Raw genomic sequence first — 11595 nt, forward strand, 5'->3', positions numbered from 1 at the left:
TACGCTTTCACATACTGCATGTTCTGGTCTTGCTTGGAGTTAAACTGGCATTCAATATTTAATTTGGGGCTTTTGAAACAAACATTACTTTTACAGTAATGTTTAGAGTAACTGCAGGATCTTTGTCTAGTCAAAATAACAATAATATTATTGCTTTTTCCTGCCGTATGCTAGGAGAACTATACTACTAGACTTTTGGCGTGTGGATTAAAGAATGAATGAATTTCCTGACACTAGAGATCAGAGGAGATGTATCTCAGATTCACACAATATGGCAACCAGTTATAATGTAGTATTTAGATGAGCTGGATACATCTATGATTCTAATTTTGGCTAATATAGTAGTATTTACCCCAATACATACAGTACACCATATACACCATACATACATATAAACATATACAGTAGATATACATGGATATGTATGTGATGCATATACTGTTTTACTAATCTCACATGTGTTATTGAAATGAAGATGTGGTGCCACTGCATTGGGATTCCATTGGAGTGGGGCTCTAACACTAACACAAATACATTAATTTGTATATAAACATCATACCTTTTTTTAAAAAAAAAAAAAAAAGATCTGCAAACAATAAAACTCAAGGTCCACTTACCAGTTTGTTTGGACCTCTTACAGTCTTCCTCAGTGGATAGTGATCACTCAGTTACATCACGTGACCAAAGTATAGAACTTCAGTCATGTAATGACAGAATAAATATAACCTGTAAACCTGTATACCAACAGCTGTCATCACATGACAGAAGTTCCATGTTTAGGTCAGTGAATGACAGCTCATGAAGAAGCTCCTCTCGGCTGATGTCTGTCTTTGTGAAGCTTGGGAAGCCACCAGCAAACACACTAATGCATCTAATTTGGCTCATATTGAGCAGGTATATCAGATAAATATTTAAGGTGCAAAACCTTTTGCAGACAGGCAGTAAACCATATGAGCTCATCTGCTCAACACTATTCCCCATTTTGAATCAAGCTGCTCTCTGAGGGACCTCTAATATGTGTTGATGCTGGAGCAGAACTGAACTTCACTCACTCTGTTACTGAGCCTTTAGTGCAGCAGCCTGACAGCTCTGTATGCTGAGCTGGAACAAAGCTGGCCGACACGGGCAATCTGTGGACCAAATCCCTGTCTCAACAACCCATCAGCACACAGGATGGGCTCTGAAATAACCCTGACCTCTCTGTGATTGACAATATACTCCTCCCAATAGGCCCAAAAGTGGGCTGAAATGGGAAGATCACTGTTGTTTATGAATATGGACTGCAGATCTCTAGAGCTTTAAGAATTTTAAACGGTCTGTTTTCCTCATTGAAAGCCCATTTGGTTCTAAACATGTAGAATAAAGAAATGACTAAATATGATGATAAAAATGTAATTAGATTTGTAACTGCCAATATGTTAACTGCCGACACATCATTTAACCAGATATGCAAATCTTCACTTCACGGCAGAAACAATAAACATTCATAAGTACAAAGTCATATTTTAAAATAACAAGTGTTGGAAATAACAAGTGTTGGACAGCAATACTGCCCATAATGTTTGAAAATAGAGAACTGAAGCAAATGTGCTGTGTGCTTGCTTGATTAAAAGCCGTTCATACAGTGTGCTCCCTAAGTGGTGCTGTTAGTTAAGAATAAGTGAAAATGCAGTTCAGCTGAGATATTGATCCAATAATCAACACTGCTCACTGCTCTCTTGTACAGAATAGAGAAGGAGATTGAGGACTTGGAAGCACAGGAACTCAACATCTCTGCCAATGAAGAAGTTGTTCTGAAGCGGTTAAAAGAAGTGGAGAAGACGGCTGAGGACATTATCAAGGTAGGCAGAAATAAACTGGCTGCAAGTTAACACTCTGGTTGCTTTATTGGCTCTTATACTGCTGTGTGTTGCTTACTGATTAATTCTGCTACTGTTTACAACTTCTGAGCAATGCAATGAAATATGGTGAGATCTAATAAACCGTCAGCCTTTAACAAACCATCATTTGCTGATGTCTCCTGACTTAATTATGATTTGCAGGTTAGGTGAACTGGCAGCTCTAAATTGCCTGTAGGTGTGCATGTGAGAGTGAGAGGTTGTCTTTCTGGAGGTGTTACTGGCAAGTCAGGCAGAAAAACAGCACTGCATTTAAAAAAAAAAAATGCAAGGGGCTGTGTTATTGTGGGTGTTTTGCCAAAGGTACAGCTGAGATGAAATATGATCCAGGACAGTCAGTTTGAGTCACAGCTCCATGAGTCTGAGAGTTTATCACATGCAGTTTATCCTCCATCTCCAAATGATGGCACTTACATTACAAAGTACTGAGGAATGTTTGTTTGCATATATTCAACTGGCAAAGACAGTGCTTTGCTGGGTGATGCCACATTATAAGTACAAGTCTCAGATTAAAGTTCAATAAATATGAGTCTGCATCTGTCAGTGTTTTATTATTTATTAATATGTACACCCTTAACATGTGTTCATACTACATATGAATTCTAAGCAGGTTTCGATAAATGTAGTGGTCACGCTGGAAGTGTCGATTTTAATGTGAGATCAATATGCAAAACAAAAAAATATTGCTGTGGATTCTCATTATTGCCCTGCAATGCAATGCACAAAGGAGCTGGAAGAGCTGCGCACAGCTGCAACAAATCATAATAACTTGGAGATGAAAAAGCCTCATTGTGAAGCTTAATTTGCATGTATTATTGAAGTTGAATGGTGCAAGTATAATTTCCTGTTTGTCTGTGAAGGTGTGTTGATTTCTTGTATACTAACTGCAGAAAGAATTAACTATAAAGATTACTATATAAAATGTACTGTGTATATTATAAATTACTTTGTGGTATGGAACAGTTACACCAAATATAAACGTCTTAATTTATAAATCATTTGTCCAAATGTGCGTTTGTTCTTTTATACAATAAATTGTCATTTTGTTTACAATTTGTAAAAATAAATTTATCTTTGATAAACGTTGCTACTTCATTTACGGCCACAACTGAGCTCACAAATGTTCTTTAAGGTCAGAGATAGTGTCATTTACACCAAAAGGAGAGTGTCACATATTTTGGTTATAGAGTAGAATATAACAGTAGAATTTTGTTTGCCAACTTACCAAACAGATACTAGATCTGTCGAGGAATATACCACACTGATTTCAAATATCATTGTTTTCTACTTACTCCATGCTGCCTGTGGCTCTTCCTCTAATCTCTGCTCATTTCTAACAAGATGCACTTGCTGAGGACTGTGTGCTGTGGTTCACAAGAGGCTGCTTTGAGTGAATAAGGTGGCAGGTAAATGCTCACATGATGGGTGTACAGCGTGCCGGGACTAATATGCATGATTTGCTTTCTGGTTGTTGTCAGTATTTAGACTTAAACACAGTGAAATAACTGCTGATGCTAAACACCAAAGTGCCTTATTAATCTGTAGCGCTGCTGTGATGTTGGCTTCCTGTTACTCTCTCCACTTTGACCCTCAACTACTCTGTCTTCACCTGTAGGAGCTAAATGCAGAGTTCCACGCAGGTAAACACTTTTATGGCATTTTGGTGTGTTGTGATTGGTTGATTAGTTGCTTCTTATCTGTATATAGTGTCTGTAATGTAAATAAAGTTTCTTTAATCTTGAATCTTAACTTTTTTTTTAATTAGTGAAAACTACCATAATGTGTCAGACCAGGCTGTATTAACGTACCGATAGATCTGACATTTTGATATACAGTATATTCTCAAATAAACAATAATAAAACTAAAATAATCTTAGTTGCTATCATCACAGTTATGATAACATTGAATGTATTGTTGATATACTAACCTTTTTTTTAAATATTTTAACCTTGATTGTTCATCATACCCACACAGACAATCATGGTTTCTCATTTTTTACGCCTGTTATTTTAAGATCATGCATTAATTAGCTTCTTTCAGAGTAGCAATGTATAATCACCACTGAAATCCAGTATCTTATTTTCTTGTATCTCTTAAAATAACAAATTACAATTTTGCAGTTGGAATCTTTTAAATTACAAGATAATGATGTTAATATTTAGTTGTCATGAAATAACTCACAACCAATATTTTGTGATTACAACTTCATTATCTCATCGTTGGGCACAACACAGGTGTCATTTTTGCTCTCATCTCCTTTGAGACTGTTATTCCTCTGATCTTTATAACTAGATGGCAATTTAATGGAAAAAAATCATGTGTGCTTTCTTTCTGAGAAAGAGATGAGAAGGTGGATATCACTGTCATGTCAGTGTGTTCGGTACAGAGCTGGAGTCAGGAGATGATTAGCCTAGCTTAGCATAAAGACTGGAAGCAGGGGGAAACAGTTAGCCTGACTCTGTCCAAAGTTAAAAAATACGCACCAACATCTCTGAAGCTCACTAATTATTAACATGTTGTATCTTGTTTGATTGATATGTACACAAACAGAAATGTAAAACAGTTTGTGGTTTTTGGGGGAGTCAAGTGCTGGAACCATTTCTTGATGAACCGTTTATCCATCTGCCCAATACTTCTGTGCAGCGTCTTCAGGTTGCCAGACATGGTTGGTGGCCTCCTGCCAACCCAAATCTGACAAAATCTCAAACAAATGAAATACAACTTGTTTTAGATGCAACATACTGTTAGTAAACTTCAAAGTGTATTTTGAACTTTGGACAGAGCCAGGCTAGTTATGTCCCCCTGCTTCCTGTCTTTATGCTAAACTAGGCTAACCACGTCCTGACTCCAGCTCTGTACTAAATACAGGGATATGGGATCTCACACATTTTTCCCCAAAGTCTTGAATTATCCCTTTAACGTATTATCTTGGGATAATGTGCTAAAAAAAAACATAACATGAGAATCATGTGTTATCATAAGAGAAAGACATACCTGGGTCATAATCACAAGATGATGGTTATATTCCTCTGTATAACAAGATCATTAAGTGGTGAACGATTTAAAATGGACCAAACATTGCTGTTCTTGGGTTCAATGGTGTTTTCTTGTATTTAACTGGTCATATTATTCTTCTCAGATGTGACACATCATGCTCCCTCACCACTCCCAGATATCCCATCATATATCCAGCTGACACCAGCAAAAAGCTCTCCTACATGTCACCCTGGTAGTGAAGAACCAAAGAAAGGTACAGACATGATATAACTGTTGGACATGCTGAAAAACATTGTTTGTCTTGCTGGTTGATCATACAGCTGTCACAATAAGTTGAAAATATAAGAGACAAGTGACAGGGAAATGGGTAGAAATGCAGTGTAATTTAAACAGGAGAGATTTTCATTGCCCAGCAGTTCCTCTGATCACAGCTCGGTCTCTCAGCTCAGTGGCCATGCAGATATTCATTTTGTGCTGTTGAGGCATAGCTGTCTGCAGCTTAAGATTGGCTGCTCTGACTGAAAACCGCCTCCTGGCTCCATTATGCTATTTTAAAAGCTGTAATTTTACATTTCACCAGGATGCAAATTATCAAGCAATTAGTTTTCACTCTGAGGAGAACAGAACAATTTCATGCCTACCATTTTGGAACTTTGCTGAAGTCATACATCAGAGAAAGCTAAGTTTTCATGAGAGGGAAAAAAGGACTGGAGCACACTCTAGCCTTAAATAGTGCAACATATGTTCCTCCATTACCACGTCTTTATCAGAGCCAAAATGGAAAAAAGACAGGAGGCAGATACACATATAGACAAGTGACACAAGGTGTACATTTGTCACAGGAGATTAGGTTGGATAGGATTTCAAACCTACTGGATAACTGATCCACTGCCCATATCCAAGTGCCACATCTCACTCATTATAATCACAACACAGTCAATACAGATATACCTCAATGTTACATTCAAATTAGTACAAAAATGAAAGTACTGCATTCAATACTCTGCATTACTCTACATTAAGTCTTAATGTGTTTTCAATGTAAGTGATGGAGGACAATCTTTTTAAGATTGATAATATAACTTCAAGAAATATTCAGTGACAAGAAAATTCACTGACCTATATTTACATTGTATTATTTTGTTCAAAGACTCTAACATCATCTCAATCTCTTTTCTCCATTCCAGCTACATTTGCAATGGAGATCAGTGTGGAGCATGATAGAAGAACAGGAAAAAGTCAGGTGGTCTCTACAGCAACTATCACCCCAGAAACCATTCAGGAAAAGGGGTTAAAAGTGTATGACGATGGGCACAAGTCTGTTTATGCCATGAACCAAGATGGAGGCAAAATGCAAAGTGGAGCAGTTGGTGAGATGACGCCCACAGAAGTAGATGAGCTGCTGCGTCAAGCAACAGATGTGCCCAGTGAGGTGCAGTACCATCAGCCTGTCTTCTCTGCACCCTATACTGGAACCAGTAGGCCTTCAACACCCCGGACGCCAAATAAAACACCAAGGCAAACCCCAACACCCAGCCCCAGCCCTTTCCAGATAGCCATCTCACCCAGAAACGCAGTTCAAAGCCAGCTCAGCCACGAGTTAGAGGGACAGAAAACCCTATGCAAAACACCGAGCCCTAACCTCATCCAAACAGACTCCCCGTCAAGAGTCCAAAGATGTGGTGAAGAAACAAAGCAGTCCTACTTCCACATTCCAGGCCAGTCCAAGAGTGACAAGGATCCACTTCCACAGCCTTGCTCCCCTCACTTTGGTGCCAAAACTCCTCAAGGGCTAACCAACAAAAACACAGATGCAAGCAGTCCAAACCAGGCAGCTCTTGTCTCAGTCAAAGCCAGGTCTGAAGGAATGCCAGCACCCATACAGCCCGTCTACAGAGCTGTAGATGGCCATAGGCCTTCACCGTCCAGCCACATATCTGAAGCAGACCCTGATGCTTTGATAGAGAGCTCAGTCAATTCCAACAGTGCAGAGAGTTTCTCATCGCCAAACCTTGCAAACACCCTGCCAGAGCAGCTGGAGTCACAGCCTGTCACCATGATCTTCATGGGCTACGAGAACGCAGAAGACGAGGAGGATGAAGACATCCATGCTGAGTTGGTGATCATAGGCAACAGCGATGATGATGAAGACCAGGCCAAATGTGTTGAAAAAGAGAACAACGAGGAGTGTCTCTCATACCACCCAGAGGGATACAGGAGCAAGGTGTTCCAACCCAAAGTGGGTATAGCCAAAGTCACAGGCTGCAGAGACATTATTGAAGACACCTACACAAACTGGGATGATTCAGGGCTCCACAAGCCAACATTCATCCACAAGCCTGGAAAGCATAGTCCCTACCTGCAGGGACGGGGGATGGATGAGTCCACAAACACAGGCAGCATCAATATGGAGAAGATGAAGCTCTGCTCAACAGGAAGATAAGACGAAACTTCACCTATTGCTGAGAAACTGGGTCACTGAAGAAGCAGTATAGGAATGAAATTATGGTGATTTAATAGCTGATTTCATTCTCTTTCTTTCTAGTCCTGCACCATGTTCATCATGTTTCATAGGTAGTGTCTATGTTGTCTGTAAATGTATAACCTGCTGCCAATCCAACATATGGTGCTCAGCCTTTCTTATGCAATAGGAAAGCAACAACCTTTCCTCTCATGTCATTTGTTGCAAAATGCTTATCTTGACACAACTCTATCTTATTCTGACTGAAAGAAACACCTGACAGCCACAGACTCTGGATGTCTGGATGATTCTGAAAGCTTTATTGCCACCTTCTGGCAAATTGGTTTCATTACACATTAACATGAACACAGTACAGCCTGAACAGTACAGTTTTATGTGGCTAAAATAGTACACTTCATTAATTGTACCAAATATCATTATTAATTGTATTTTTATCTTTAATAATGCCTCCATAAACCAGTATTAAGTCAATTTAACAACTTTAAAGTTGCCACATCAAGTCACTTTCTGCTGCTGTATATCCTCCCCAGCATAAATTGCTGTGTTTTTTTATTTAGCTTCTTTAAGACCCCTTCAAAGTACAGCTAGACCACTTACATTAATGGATTATTGTGGTGTGAGAACCCTTTATCAATGAGTCAGTGACTTGACTTGGCTGATGATTTACTAAAATTTGGAGCTCCAAACCTTACTCATGACGATTAAGGACCTTCTAATTTTCTCATCAGTTATCAAATCTGCAGTCGTAAATGTTAATAAATGGTTTGGCTCTGTGTTTCCTGGTTTGGTTTGGGCTCTTTAATTCCTATTAAGGGAAATCTTAATGCTGCAGCATACAATAATATAATAGTTTGTTTCCAACTTTGTGTTTGTCCCTTTCCTATTTCAATATGATAATGGCCCGTGCACAATGCCAGCTCCATAAAGAAATGCTTTTAAAAGCTTGCTATGGAAAAACTTGACTGGCATGCACACTGAATGTTCAGGTGTCCATATAAAGCATGAATACATTATTTCTAAACCATTAAAAGGGCTTAAGTTACAATTTGTAATCATTCTCAAAGTATGCCTCATTTAAAAGAGGTGCTTTTTTCAGATGGAGGTGTATATCCTGCCACAGTGAACACTTTTGTTTGCATTTCTACCGTAACAGTGTCAACTAACTGATCTGTGTGCTGCTACTTTAACTGTAATTAAAAAGAGTTCCTTCTCAACTGATGGTGACAGTATTGTTTTTGGAACTGGTACATTCACCTTTTTTTTTAACAACCCAAGTAAATAAATGCTATAATGCTAAATAAATGCTATATAGATAAACGCTACAACAAACTGATTATTTGAACGGAGTTTATTGGAGATAAGTCACCTGTGTTCATCCCCAGTCAGTGCAGCAACCTAAAGCTGGGACAAACACAAAGACAGAACTGAATACAAATATGAATATGTTCATAAAGAAGTGTGTGTGTGTGTGTATGCGTGTCTGAGCTGTTTTGTACAAAGACAGGACAGCATGTGTGCTCTCAATCCAGCCTGCATAGACACAAGGACTGACAGCTGAGTGAATTGAATGTTGTTTTTCTGTCCCTCATGTGAAACACTTGTCCTTGGTGGCCTTCTCTTCCTCTCTACGTTTCTCCGTGGCATAATGAAAAACATGGAGGAGGGTGGAAAAAAACGAGGTGGCACTTTATCATGCTTAAAGGATACGGTTATATAACCGCAATTTCTTATGTAAGACCAAAACCAGAAAAGTGAGAAACCCAGGGCCGTCCATTGTTCTTATTTTCATTAAAATTCAATATTCAGTGTGATTCTGTCTTCCATTTGCTGGAAGAAAGTACTTCACCACTGTGTGAATATAGTCCACCTCTAACAAGAATGCACATGCCTTCAAAACTAGACAAGTAAACAAGACTAATATTTTGGTTGATAAGATTACTCATATTTCACCCATCATGGTTGGTAAGAGTCAGTAACACATTGTGGATGTGCTGTACACTTCTTTACTGAAGTGTACAGGATCAAATCAAATCGTAAATCGCTATCACATGTACTTTGAGACATTATTATCATTGTTATTACTAATGAAGACCAGGTGGATTTTCAGTTTCTTTTGGCCTCTACACTCACACAAGAGTCAGTTCACTAAGTTTTGAGTCATCTGTCTATGAGATTTCGGCTTCCACACCAATACAAAGCAGGTGCATGGCATTTCATTTAGGCTGCTCACAGCAGTGACGTTTTAACAATTCAACAGCATGTGTCATATCAGAGAGTGTTACTATGGGTCATCCACAGAGCACTATGTCAACAGTTGACAAAACCCCAAGATACATTTAGTAGCTGCTCAGGAGTTTTCAGTCATATCACATAATCTTCATGAGCAGATGGCGTTCTCCAGTTGTTTTGGATTTTTATAGATTTTTGACTCTCAATTTTTTGCGGGCCTTGGAAACAGTGGCAATCTGAGCACAAGGTGACAGTTTTCAGAGGGACTATTTCTTCTCCATAAAATAGTTTGACTGAAACCTGTAGATTATGTGGTAACTGAGTAACTGGAACACTGTTTCTGGGAAAACTAGCACTTTTTGGATTAGCAGTATTTGCTTTTTAAATATGTGAAATCAGATGTATGTACTATTACTTTTATCTCTTACTTCATACCATGTAGGTGCAATGTGAACTTGTATAATATCTAAATTATTGAAGATATTTTGAACAATAATTTTGCATTAGCTAAAAAGGTAATGCCACTTAGGCTTGTAGAAAATGATTACAAATCAGAGAAAACCTTTGTATTTTAAAGCTGCATACATTGATTTTTACTATATTGACAATAAACATGTACATATTATCACACCATAAATTTATTATGACAAATATGTTAGCTAACAGTTGCCTATTTATACATCCAGAAGACACATGACAAGACTTCACAGTGCTTCACATAAACATAAATATGCATATACAGCCTGCTTAGATTTGCATGAGACAAAAATGGATAATATTGGGATGTTATTGAACAATTTGTTTATTAAACTGTAATAGATATAATGTGTGAAACCCAGTCACCAGACAAGAACATTGATTCTTCAAGACCCTGGATTTGCTCAATGACAGTGATTTTAAATTCTCACTTTCTACAATATTGGCACAGGGCAACTATGGTGTGGTTAAGGGCAGAAAAAGATAATTGTACCATTAATAAAAGAGGCTGTCCTGCAAAGAAAAATGACACAATAGGTCGTAATGTCAATCGCCCAAAAGCAACAATAGTTACGTTTGAGTGACAGATGCCATCTAGTCACAGTAGCAGTGGCACAGTGAAGCATAGTTTTTTTAATCGTAACTGTGATAATCCCCTAAGTAGTAGCCATGACGATGAAGGTGGCCTAACTTTAAGGAAATAGTAACTTTAAACCACACCACATTTCTCTAATCTTAACAAAATGATCATTTTAACCCAAACCATGATCTTTCACTAAACCTAACCTAAGTGTTTTTTATGCCTACCAGACATTAACCACAGCATTGTCACATCATAAAACATCATTATTTTTTAACAGTGATGTGTAATGGTTTTGGAAAGCACAGACAAATAATGTTGATGTGCTGATTACTGCCAATAGAGACACCAGATTAGAAAATGCTATTAAAATGATTAATATATTAAAATGGAGGACTTCTCATAATAAAAGGTGACAGGTATACTGGTCCATAACTGTTTTGGTATTAGAGGATTATTGTACAGGGATTATTTTCTTACATCACATGTCTGATTTTACTAATTTAACTCTGTGGGATGCTTAGCAGGTAGTGTACAGAGGGTTTATCAGGGCTTTTCACTGAAAACAGCTGCCTGCTGCTGCTGGAGACAGGGATGATGAGATTGGAAAACCAAAACAATGAGCTAAAAGAGGCTAAAATGCACAATAAAAACCTCTGTTGGTTTGTACCTTTCAAATTACATACAGTAACATAATAGCATATTTTACCCATTATTAAATTAAAAATAGCACAGTCTAAAACGTTGTTTTTTTTAATTTAAAATCACAATTTTGTGATCCAAACCAAAATGTGGCCATACACATCACTAAAATTCACAACACAGTATTACAAAGCCACTATCACTGCCAAAGTGTTTAATACAAATACTTATGTGAGACAGCAACTAAACCTAAATTTGTTTGTTGATTTAAGCAGCTTGAAAAAGGCCT

General features: G+C 37.9%; 1 protein-coding gene across 3 annotated transcripts in view; it reads left to right on the plus strand.

The window, feature by feature from the left end:
• The window catches only part of LOC137173270 (palmdelphin-like), a 33448-nt gene extending 24852 nt beyond the window's left edge, over positions 1–8596 (plus strand). For all 3 annotated transcript variants that reach the window (XM_067578004.1, XM_067578005.1, XM_067578006.1), the window contains 4 exons: positions 1727–1841; positions 3514–3538; positions 5039–5149; positions 6084–8596. In XM_067578004.1, coding sequence (XP_067434105.1) covers positions 1727–1841; positions 3514–3538; positions 5039–5149; positions 6084–7339 — 1507 coding nt within the window. In that variant the 3' untranslated portion in view covers positions 7340–8596. The remainder of the gene's footprint in view (positions 1–1726; positions 1842–3513; positions 3539–5038; positions 5150–6083) is intronic.
• The last annotated feature ends 2999 nt before the right edge of the window (positions 8597–11595 follow it).

Source organism: Thunnus thynnus, chromosome 21 (genome assembly GCF_963924715.1).
Source record: "Thunnus thynnus chromosome 21, fThuThy2.1, whole genome shotgun sequence".
In the NCBI taxonomy this organism is placed as follows: Eukaryota; Metazoa; Chordata; class Actinopteri; order Scombriformes; family Scombridae; genus Thunnus; species Thunnus thynnus.